At 34.7% G+C, this 12,758-nt stretch overlaps 2 protein-coding genes across 4 annotated transcripts in view; both read right to left on the bottom strand.

Moving 5' to 3' along the window:
• Positions 1–11,413, bottom strand: part of VWC2L (von Willebrand factor C domain containing 2 like) — a 169,473-nt gene extending 158,060 nt beyond the window's left edge. For all 3 annotated transcript variants that reach the window (XR_004053231.1, XM_030916777.1, XM_010372154.2), the window contains exons 1-2: positions 10,682–11,413; positions 7,896–8,365 (exon numbers count right to left, since the gene is read on the bottom strand). Coding sequence is in view for 2 of the 3 variants with exons in the window: in XM_030916777.1 (XP_030772637.1) it covers positions 7,896–8,285 (390 nt within the window). In the remaining variant the exon portion in view is untranslated. The remainder of the gene's footprint in view (positions 1–7,895; positions 8,366–10,681) is intronic.
• Positions 11,414–11,994: 581 nt separating this feature from the next.
• The window catches only part of LOC104669232 (sperm-associated antigen 16 protein), a 677,326-nt gene continuing 676,562 nt past the window's right edge, over positions 11,995–12,758 (bottom strand). Inside the window, exon 7 of the mRNA XM_010372153.2 lies at positions 11,995–12,359. Coding sequence (XP_010370455.1) covers positions 12,184–12,359 — 176 coding nt within the window. The 3' untranslated portion in view covers positions 11,995–12,183. The remainder of the gene's footprint in view (positions 12,360–12,758) is intronic.

The following is a 12,758-nucleotide window of genomic DNA, read 5'->3' on the forward strand; positions in this document are numbered from 1 at the left end:
GAATGATCTTTCTTGTCACTTTAGTACTTTATTCACTCTTTCCATGATGTCATTAAATCTTTGCAAAGATGGCTTTATTGTGATATGCTTTACAGCAGGCTAGAAGCAAGGAAATCAACAATGAAAGTGTGTTAGACTGAAATTACTGATGCTAATCAGTAGTGATAATAAAACCCAAAGTATAGACTCTAAAATAAGCCAGTTCTCAATTAATAATGCCTATTGTTTGAGAAAGCAAAGACATTGATCACTTCAACTCTCCTCTTAGTTATTTGTTTCAAACGCTTCCCTAAAAGACAACGAAAAAATACACCGATAGGTTTTTCTTGTGCTGTCCTTCATAAAACACACTGCCTGATGTATAAATCGAGATGCAGCATAACAAAACAAAGTGAAGATATGTTCATGGTGATTAAGAAGTAGGAACAAAAGATTTAAATAATCTTAAAATAAGATTTTCTTAAAGAAAGAACACTCTTGCTCCCTCCAGTTTAACACACACACACACACCCAAATTAATGTGTGTATGGAGCAATTAAAATCTAGATTATAGAGATTATAAATTAATCTGCAAAATTTGCCAAAGATATGTAGGCCTGTGTTATGAAATAAGATGTAGGAAATAGAAAAAAAAAATTATGCTTGTTCATATCACCCTATTAACCAATTCTATCTTTTGGTGAGAAAAAACAATTAAGAATAGGCGATTTTTTTTAACATATCCAAAACCTTGTACAGGTGGAGTTAAAATTTGGAAGGGAGACTACCAGGTCATTCTTTTTTTCAGCTTCATCTTCTCTCAATATTGGTGAGTCAGTAAGGAATGGGCAATCATGTCTGTAAACTACTGATGACTGACCTCAAGTCTGGGGTAGTCACTAACAGTGACAAGCTCCGCAAATCTCAGATGTGGCTGCAAATCAACGCCGATCTCCCAATGTGCACAGGGCGCAGAAGCCCAGTCACAAATCTCGGTAGTCATGCTTGTCACACGGTTATCACCATTAACAGCGGCATCTTCCAATATGAAGGACAGCAATAAATATTGGTAAGTAAGTATGAAAAACTGCTCCTATGTATAACTAGTGAAAGGGCTAGCTGACCATCAATTCTCTTAAAATGTAAAGTAAGAGACTGTAATTCTGACTGTAAATGAGCTAATTCACTCCTTTGGGAATTAATGTGGAAGCCATTTATTATAATTCTACTCTATTTTAGAAAGTACTTAATATGAAAAGGATAACATTCAATTATCAATGGAATTTAAAAAAAATACATTATTTTTAAAATTTGATTTTTTTCCTAGCTGTCATGTACTTCTGTGAGTGCAAAAAACTTTGTGTACTTTTGTGAGTGCACAAAGTGTGCAATGAACATTATAAATTTTTAAAATGAAATTGACTTCTAATCTCTGAAATGAAATCACTCAGAGAGTATAAAAATTAACTAAAGGTTCCCCGGTTACTTACAAAGATGGGAATCCCTCTTTGAGAATATCGACTTTGAACCCACTCATTCTGCATGCTGAGGCTGAGCCTCAGATAAGCAACAGTAAGGTCTCAATCACTGTTATTTTGTAGCAACTTGAAAGCGGAAGGCATTCCTTTTAACTCACTCAAAGCCATTTTAATGTTAAAAGCCTACAACATGCTCTGCAAAACAGAAACTGCATTTTTGTAGAGCCAATAATTATGGAATTAATCTTCTCAACCTCTTTACAAAGATCCCCAATTATCTTTGCCGCATAAAATCATGATGCTTTCTAGTTCTTTCTTGGGATAGTATCTTAAAAATGCCACTGGTGACTCGACTACCCATTTGTTGAGAAGTGAAAACTCTCTTTTTTATAAAATTCTTTAAAAACTGCACCTATATTCTCACAATCCACTGATTTCTCTGTTATTAAAACAAATACAGGCTTCATACTTCAAAAATATGCTTTTTGTACTCCTTTGCCTTGTGTAAACATCTGACTTAGTTCCTGTGCTTTTCATAGACAGAAATGGCAGGTGGGTAAGTGGGTAGGGGGAAGTGAATTGTGCTGTGCGAAGTGTTACCTACCTGTTAGTCCCCTCAAATGAGATATCTCTACAGCCTCTGGTTTTCCCTGTTCTTTCATAAATCTGGTCCTCAGCTCCTAGAACATGTTGCCTTCCATTTTCTTCTCCATATTAAAAAAACAACTAGACATCAAATGACTCTTCCAAATCTGAATTCCAAAATTCTCCCCACTCAAACATTTTTACAGATTTAATTTTACAATATTGGCCATTAATGATGTAGCACCTATTAATGAGAAGGTTGAAAATTTTATCTCTGTGAATATACCCATTAAAGGGCAAATCAATTCTAAATCCATATTGGCATCAACATTTTTTATGAGTGTAATGATTTGGAAAAATAATCCCACTGCTTAATTTTCTTTTTTTTCTTTTTCTTTTTTTTTTTTGAAACGGAGTCTCCTTCTGTTGCCGAGGCTGGAGTGCAGTGGCGTGATCTGTGCTCACTGCAGCCTCTGCCTCCCGGGTTCAAGCAATTCTCCTGCCTCAGCCTCCCATGTAGCTGAGACTACAGATGCCTGCCAACATGCCCAGCTAATTTTTGTATTTTTAGTAGAGACAGGGTTTCACCATGTTGGCCAGGCTGGTCCCCTTTTAGTCTCTTGAGATTTAAATATTAAGTATAAAATTTAGGGCAAAAACTTGGCGTCATGAAAACATGCTCATTTTTATAAAAGCAACAACAAACCCATAAGATGTTCGACTTCAAAAAATATTCACACTGCACCTTTCAAATATACAATTCAGAGACCTGGTTCACTGTCTTTGGCCCATAGTGGGAAAAACACAAAGGTCAGTGTCAGCAGGGAAGAGCTGGTCTTGGGTAAATCCAAATCCTGAATTAGGGACACTGGGAATTGACTGCGGAAAATCACTTTAAAATAAAACAAGCTATGCAAAAGCTGAGAGATTTCTTTCAGCTGCATGTAGTATAACCTTCAGTGTATGACCTATAACTAAATCAGTACAAGTTCTAAAGTATAAGGAAATAGTCAAAAAGGCTAATTCTAGCAGAATCAGAGTTATAAAAATACTGAGCAAAATAAATTCTTGCTTTGAGAAACTCAGCATAAGATAGGTAAGCCTACATTTCCAATGAACTTTTTCTGGTAGAAACTGCTATTATAATTTATTATTGATATGCTTTATTTCTCAAAAAGTAGGTTCCAGTGTCATATCGCCTGGGTGCACATAAAAGAAAGATGAGAGAACCTACTATACAGTGACCTTTATCTTAATACAATATTACCAGAACACTGGAGAATTTAGAGTTTTCAAAAAGAGTAGAGAGAAATTCATTTTCAAAGCTTGCATCAGTAAATGAAATAAAAACTCCACAACCTTTATAAATGACATTAGTTTTCCTATCAGGTGACACATGTGGATCAATTTACATTTGAATTTGGTGATCAGAAAATACTGAAATGTGACCTATGATTTGCAACTGCACTGGGTGAGACAATACAGCTAAAACACTGGGTAGTCATTGCGATACTGGGATGGAGACAGAATCCAAGACAACCGTTGGTGAGGAAGGGGTCAAGCGAGGAAGAAAGTAAAGGCAGGATGAAAATAGGCACTCTTATCATAAGAGAACAATGTGTGCCATTTTAACTGCCCAAAGAGTATTTTTCATCTCAACTTTCAGTGCTTCTTTAATTAAAATGAAGTTATCAACACATAAACAGAAACTAAATCATTCTAAAGAAATTCTAAGTTCTTTATCCTGTAAGTTTGATTACAATTTGACCTGGTATGCTACTCATCAAAAAATGTATTGAATGACTGTTACATAGCTCATATGGTGTTGGGAATAGAAGGGAAAAGATAAAAGAAAACAGTGTCCCTAGCCTCAAAGGGTTCAATGACTAATGGAAGAGACAGGTGGTTTCACATGATATTATTTCACATTATATTTCATATGATTTAATATGATTGCAGTGTGATGTATTACATTATTGCTGTGGGATAGAACAGTAGAAGTGGTAAGGAGCTTAGATTCTGCAGCCAAGCTGCCTGGCTTGGAGTCCTACTTTTTCCTCTTTCCAGCTGTATGGTCTTGGACAAGTTACTTACACTCTGCTGCTTCAGTTTTCTTATCTGTAAAACAGTGCTAATAAAAGTATAATTCTCACAGTGTTATAAAATGTGTTATAATATACATAAAGCTCTTTACAGTATCAGACAACAGCTACTGTTCTTGTAATGATGGTGTGCAGCAGGCCGTGGGAACATATGGAAGGAGTGATACAGTGTGGGAGATAAGAGGTAGGACAGACAGAGAGGGGTTTCCAGTTGAGGTGAGATTTAAATGGAGCCTTGAAGTGGTCCAGTAGGATTTAAACAGGGAGCAACATTGAAAAAGTGTTCCACACTGTGGAACAGCAGTGCAAACACACAGGGAAGAAAAGTCACCAAGAGTTTGAGGGATTTGGAGAGGTTGATGAGTAGAATCTAGGCTACAGTAGGGAAATTAGATTTTATCCTGAAAACTGTCCTGAATGTCTTTGTCCTTATGCACCTCATTCTCTTTTTTTCTGCAACAGACTTCCTTCCTCCACTATTGATTTCCCTTTACTTCTATTCAATTCTGTGCTTGGATATAGGACATTCGTTTTTATTTATGTATAACTAGGTCATCTATGTGGAGAACAATCTGCACTTTATTTCATGTTATTCTTCAGATGATTCTAAATATTTTGGCCCAGCATTCAAGGCCCTTCCATCCACTGTCCACCGACACATATCTGAAGTTACCTCTTACTAGGATAGCCTTTTAGTCATAGCTAGCTTCCAATTATACCCATCTCCGTCCTCTTTGCACATTGTATTCATCCCAGTCTCTGAATTTGCTCTAGCAGTTCCTCCTTGGAGTTTCAGTCTCCCCAGATCAATTTCAAGTACTTCTTGAAGAACAGGCAACTCTACAAGGTGTATAGGGTGAGCATCCTGAAGACAAGTCTCTTGCTTAACCTAGCCTCATACTGTGTTGATAAGCTTCTGACATCACAATCTCTTAGGAGTTACAATGGGATTTTATAATCATATACTTAACTTTTTACCTGCTTTTTCCCCTTCTCTCTTCACATCGATCATGTCTTTCTTGTGAGCAGAGATTTTGGTTTCTGGATATCCTACTTTAAAATGTAAGTACATCTATAGTATCTTATCTACTGAACAGTCTGATAAATGCTTGTTGGATGAATATATTAAATGTAAAATCTCATAACACAACCTCCCTAATTAACATATCAGCATTATTATATGAAAGTTTTATGCATCTTTAATAATTAATGACTTGTTCCTTGCAAGCTGAGTTGGAAGAGAATCAAGGTGACAGATTATGGCTAATATTTACTTAGAGTTATATGGTTCATATGGATAAGTAGAGCATTTTAAAAAGGTATTAGAATTCTTCATTTGAAAGTCTTTTAAAGTTAAACTTTCATTATAAAATGTAGGAAAAGCCATAGAGGAATTTAGAATTTAGAATAAATCCCTGGATATTAGAGTTAAGAAGGAGGGGACAACCATTTATTTAATACCTATTGTGTACCCGTCATCACAAGGTTAGTGACTTTAGAGAAATTATATGTCATTAAGAATTTCCAACCTCTCCTTCCAAGGGAAGTGATTATTACAATGGCTATTTTATAGTCAATACCACTGTGGATCAAAAAGTTTAAGAACTCCATTCAAAAATTTATATCCAAGTGATGAATTCAGGATTCAAATTCAGGTCTATCTGACCTTAGTGACAAAGTGCTTTGAGAGATCATATAGTATTGTTTGAATGGCAGCATTTAGAATTAAGGTAAATAACTTGACAGTTTTGGATACGTAATTTATCCAAAACTGGTCTCAGTTTCTCATTCTTGTACATTTGCCCTATATAGTCTCTAAAACTCTTTATGACTCAAAATTCTTGTTAAAAAAAGTGATATCTATTATTTTAAAAATCACATCAAAATTTTTATGACACAAAAAGCAAGGTGAAAAAGCTGTGCATATTAATGGATCATACATTAGGAAAGAAGTAGTAGGGATTAATTAGATTATAGTAGGGTTATAACTAGAAGGGGTACAGAAATTATTAATTTTTTCTTTAAATATCTCTATATTGTTTGACATGGTAACATAGCTATACCATTGTAGTGAAATCTAATAAATAGAGGGAAAACGATAGCATTTTAAATAGTTAATTAGACAATCTTTTTTCTTCATTAAATATGGATTACCAAATTATATAAATCTCAGAAACTTATATTTTTATTTGTGCTAGTTATGAAATGCTGTTCCTACAATACCTTTTTGTATTCTACTCTAGATATAAACACATGTTAGAAAAGGGTGATATGACTATAGAACCATGCCTAGAATCAAATGTGTTGAGTACTTCTACTTACTTCCATTAAGATGAAATTAAAAATAGGTAATGTCAAAGTATATACAATATTTTAGAGATATAAAACCATTAATAAATGTACTATACTCTCAACTATTATTTGGTATCAACAATGATACTTTTACTAGACTCTCATGTTTTTACTTCTTAATTTTGTGCAATAAAATAATGAAAGACAAAAGTTGAGAATAACACATCTTAGAAAGTTGAATGTCATAATTAAAATTTCCCTTTTGTCCTAAGGAATCTATTTTCTATGACTGGGTATTCTTGGGTAAATCAGAACTGGCTTGAACACATAACCTGGTTCATTCCTGGTTAATAATGAACCAAATACAATTAACTATGAATACACAGATTACGCTAATGATGATCAGTTGAGACCTTTTTTCTACATACTAATTTCTGGCACCATTTGACTCTTGTGGTGAGAGAAGTTGGGTCAGTGTTAGTAATGGAAATGTCTTCTCTCATACATAAACACCCACACTGAAAACTAGCTATATCTACTTTTACCTCTAAGGTTCTGAGCACTTGTCACAGAACTTGGTTAGATGAAATGGAAACATTTTGTATAAAGCCACCAGTATGACAGACACTCCAGGCACAAACTACCATTACATTTAAGGTGGACATTTTTCACATATTCATACCTTCAGAGTTCAGATCATGGTTGTAGGATATCCCAATTAAAACTACCCATTGGAGAAAAGAAAGTCCAATAAGGGATAAAAATGAACTCTAAGCTACTTTGAAAATATGACACAAGCATAAAAGAAAAACTAAAAAATACCATGTAGGCTGAAAAAAATTACAGTCTTTTTTACTATTCTTTACTTGGATTGTGATAAAAATTCAGTTCTCTGTGGAATCCTGTAAGCAAAAAATCCAGTGAGCAGAGAACAGAACGGGGATCTTGCTTGACAATAAGTAGGCCCGATGCATTTTCTTGATATGAGGACCACAGCTAAGAAGTGTATCTCTGCAGCTTTTCCACACAATAAACAAATGATTCTAGACTATATTGTTAAATGACTTCAAATATAGGCTAATAAGCAACACACACACAAAACTGACACAATTTAAAAATTAATTTAGGAGACACACTATACACAAAATTGTTCCCCTCAGAAAACATATTTTGTAATAACAGAGAAGAAATGTTTAAGGGCAAAAATAAAAGGTGTTAGGTATGCCCCAGATACTTCTGGGAAACAAAGAAAGGTTATTGTGAAACTTAACAAATACGATCAGCAAATCAATTAGCCATTTGTTGACCATGGTGCTACTTATGGTAATTAGAATCAAATTGCTGTAATTTAAAGGGAAATTTAAAAGTACATTTTTCCAACTCTGACTTTAATGTAGCAATATACTAAGCACGTGGTATGAAAAGTTGATATTCAATAAATATGGAGGGTAATGCATACCTTAAATTCCTCCAAGATTTTGTAATTTTTCCCGTGATATTCACAGAAGTTTTTTACTTCTTTGCACTCAGGACAGCATCCATTGTGTTCCACTTTAGTACACTTTGGGTGAATTTTAGGGCATTCTGGTTGGTCGCAAACAGGTCCATCTAGAGCACAGACACATGGACAGTTGGAATGCCCGGGGAAAAATCGTTCTCCCAACTTGTATACAAAGCCGCTGTCATCGACACACCCTTTCCCTCGATAGTCATCAAAGATCAGATTGTCATTACTGGAGATCTGGTCACCTTCATCAGCAGGATAGTCTTCATTGCTGATAGCAGCAGAGGTGACCAATCCAGGGATGACCAACAGAAGTATGCAAGCTTCATGAATATGAAGAGCCATCCCCCTCTTCAAAGACTTCTGGATGTACTCCTAATATTAAATACACTCAGCTCCTTCCATGGGAATACAAGAGGGGTAGGCTGAAAATAAATATTTAAAAAGAATAATTTGACATATATAAAATGAAGATAGATTCATTTAAGCCCATGCTCTTAAACTGTTTGGGATCAATTTGAAGACACGAAGGCCTCAAATAGACTAAGTTGATGCAACTATCTATGCCATATTGTGAGGTTTGGAGAGTTGATACTTTGCAATATATGCATTAAAATTTGTCCTTTTGGATTATTTTATATACGAACCTTCAGTTTGAATATTCCTTCTGAATTTCAAAGGTCTGGCTTTTTCTAAATTGCAAAGAAATGGTTTTACTGAGCCCCAAAAGGTGATTACAAGGAGTCACTTATAAATAGCTCAAGAATATTTGAACTCACATTTTCTATTATTCTTTAAACTGGACTAGTCAGTGATGGAACATATGTTATAATTATCTGTGTCAACTCAAGAGATTAGTGTGAAAAAATCTAATTCTAAAGGAAAGGGAATAAACCAACAGTTGAATATAAATTATATTTAGGATGGAGCTGCTATAAAGGATTTCCTACTTATTTATGCCCATAATTGAAGAACAACAGTGGTATCCACATCAGTTACCTGTTTCAGTGAACATGAATCTGGATTTTTGAAATATAGTTGATAACAAAAACAACAAAATTATTCCATGGTGTTTAAGAAAATTTGAAATAATAAATAATACAAGAGAATTCCATGTGCTTAAAATAATGTGTTAAAAACAAATTTATTTGTATTATTGTCCACATTATTTTACATAGGAAGTAAGCTCCTAGTGGGCAGGAAAGATCTATCTATAAATTTATTTCACAGTAACTTGAATCTAGTATATATGTAATTTGTTTAAATTAAATATTTCAATATAATATAAATACAATTTATGAGATCGTGAAAACATAACTCTTGAAATGTCAAAAATATTTACATGTATGCAATCTGCACAAAGATGCCAGCATAAAATTGTTTATGGAAGTTGCTTAAAACAGTAATTAAGTGTTAGCCATTCATAGAAAATATGCCTTACTAATTTTGTGACACTGACTCTTGTAAACTCCACTTAGTATTGGTGCTTGATGTGAAGTGTTGGGAGTGGGCTCTTATTTAAATATTTAGAATAACTAACTCACACAGAAGCTCTGGGGAAACTGTGAGTTTAGGGAGTAATAAATAAGAAAAAGTATTGTCAAATAGCTCATTTGTTTATTTAAATGCTATTGGCTTAATGCCAATATCACTAAGATTGTATATAGGACATTTTCAGGTCAGTTATTAATGTTATACATTGGTTTATTTTCAGATTATATTAAGAGCAATGATAAATCATCTCTTTTCAGTCTAACATATACAGATGATAACTTAAGATAAAGATGACATTAGGAAACTTCATAAACTATTATATTTGCATTTTAAGGTAGATATGCAAATTCTATAATAGTAAAATGGAAGGTAGTATGCCCTCTTTCCAGAGAAAGCTGATATTAGAATTCCTCTGATATCCTCTGATATTAGAATTCCCTTTGGGTAGGTAATAAAGCTGATGATTTCTTATAAAATATGTCAAAAATAATGAGTCATGACAGAACAAGAAAATGCAAACCTATAATTCTACTTGGGAATCTGGAAGCTCCCTTTGACAAAGCATTTTTTTCTCTCAAATTACTACAGAGATAACAAACATAACAGAAGCTTCTGAAAAAGCATAAATATAATTTACTAATTAAAGCAAGCATTTATACATCATATATTTAGAAAGTTTATCTTGGAGGAAAAGAAAGCTACTGTGCTTCCTTATAATATTCCAGCAATATCTGTCAACACATGCAAGATGAGCCATATAAAATACACATATGATTCTGCTTCAAAGGGACATAGACAGAAAATGATCTCTTTGTAAGCCACAGGTAGGCATTAATGTGTTGGGTTATGGTAAATGTAAACTTAGAGGTAAAAATAGGAATGTAATATCTACTTTATACAAACATTAAAGATGTTTTTATTATATGAAATATATCTTAAAATCTGCATGGTAAAACAAGATTTTATTTTCAATATAACAAAGTTCTTAGGCTATTTTTCAAAAAAGCCTTCATAATTGAGCTGCCCTAGTACAATTTAAGATACTATTTATTTAACAGAAGAAACATGGGATAAATCAAATATAATGTTTACCTGAAGATTTTTATAAAGAAAGCAAACACTGCTAAACTGAGAATCACTTCCCAGCTTAACTTTCCCCCCTCCCCATATTGCTATATATGATTTAAAATGACTGCATCTATTTCTTTGAGAAAACAAACATAACTCATGTCATAAGATACACTTACCTAATCACTCTGGAGGTTAATGGTGGTGGTAGGGGTCACAGCCCAAAATGAACTAAAAGGTCAGCTATGTTTTAAGAAAGCAGTTCCTCTTTAATTACCCAGAGAATACATTTTTAGGCATGAATTAAAGGCAATCCATTCTTTCTACCTCCCATTTCAAAACACAGTAAAGAAGCAGTCTCCCGCCCTTCCAGAAAGAAACACAGCAGAAACACATAAGAAATTTGCTTTGGACCTGTCTTCAGAATTCAAAGCAAGAAGCAATGCTGGTCCTGTAGAAATCCAGACCCCAGTAGCAGAATCATGTTGAACTTATTTTTAGCATTTTCTTAGATCCTTCTATGAAATTTCCCGGCTGATTACGCCTCCTCCACACATGAGTTCACTTACACAGTGTTTGCTACGGCAGTAGAGGTGATTTGGCTAGGCTCGGAGGATCACAAACAGCAACGGCATGCTGTAGCTTAAAGCCCACTCCGCTGGCAATACCGTCACCATCATCCACAGTATGTTGCTTGAATCCCCTGTTACACACCGGAAAATACTAACTGTGGACGTAAAGGAAAGGAGCAACTTTAGCTGGGTTTCTGCATCAGTAAGAGCAGTTTGCAGATTGCTGATTTGGAGCTCATTCTGCCGGCAGCCGGGAATTCCTCAGCACCACGGACAGCGCCAACAACTGGCTTCTGAACCCAGCTCTGTCGAAATCCCCGAGCTGCTTTAGACGAGGCTAGAGTGCTCTACAAGCAGTCGCACTTTATACAGCGGATGCGTGCATTAGGAGGGGTAAAGACATTCTACTTGCGAGATACTTATTTCCATTGAAATTACAATTAAATTTTTTTTTTTCTAAAAAATTGTAATTACACCTAACGCATTCTTGGATGGACTGCAGAGATGAAAGTTCCAGAAGAGGCTTGCATTTAGATTTAAGCCATCTGCAGTCCCCGATTATTATTAATAGATAAAGCATAATCATTGTCAAACAATCTGTGAAAACGTATGCTTGTCGATTCTATTTGACCCTTTGGTGGCAGAAAGACTTCCCCGGTGTTGCATGATTAAACTTCAGGTCTTCCTGCAGCTTGGAAATGATTAAAAAAAAAAAAAAAAAAAAAAAAAAAAAAAAAAAAAAAAGTAGCCAGGTTTTCCTGCAGTTTGTTCTCTAACATTAAAAATCAATCTCCTGTAATTCATCTAGTCTGTCATTAGGCGTCATTGTAAAGCTGTTTCTTTCAAAACCCCTAGCAAAGATGCTGAGTCTCTAAATTCTTATCAAAATGAGACAGAAAAAAGACTCCGACACAAATGGGTGAGCATAAAGTTTTTTTTTTTTTATTAGTAACAGTATGCGCACTAAAATATATGTCCAAAGCATATTTTAAAGCAGACTGTAAATGTTACCTGCTGGCACATTTAACCAGTTATTTGCTGGTTTGGGACTACAGGAAGCATTTTCAAGCCTTAAAGGGAATGCCCTCTGCAGCGGGATGTGCTGACAGTCAAGACCACGTTCGAACTGTGCCGTCAGAGCCTCCAGAAAACAGAATCTCCCCGTCGTGAGAAAACACAACCGTGTGTGCCTCGCTTTCGTGGCCCATCAATTTGTGAATCTCCCCAGATTTAAGATCGAGCAAATGGATAACACCATTGCCACTTGCCTGAGCTAAAACTTGACCTGAGGGAGACAGAGAGGAGAGAGAATGAATCAAAGTTTTATTTCAAGTGTCCACAGTTTATAAGCAACGAAGCATTCTATTTTTTTTTCAATTATTCTGTGTTAGGGGTCAGTTATTAAATATGAAGTAGCTCCTGTAGGTATAAGAAATAAGTTGAGTCAAAATTAAGACACATCAATAATTAGATTACAAAATTTTCGAATTGGGACATAGAGCCTAATTGTCTACGTCCTTTATATGCAGATTTCATCAAATGTCCTACTATTCTTTTATATTTGTGATGAATAAAGCATTTTGAGGAGATGAGATTGAAAGCAACTATGCAGGGCAACTTTCTTTTTCAAATAAATTATATGTTAAAAAGTTTTAAAAGACAAAACTTCCAAATTTATGGAAAA

The sequence above is a fragment of the Rhinopithecus roxellana genome, chromosome 14, assembly GCF_007565055.1.
Source record: "Rhinopithecus roxellana isolate Shanxi Qingling chromosome 14, ASM756505v1, whole genome shotgun sequence".
NCBI lineage: Eukaryota > Metazoa > Chordata > Mammalia > Primates > Cercopithecidae > Rhinopithecus > Rhinopithecus roxellana.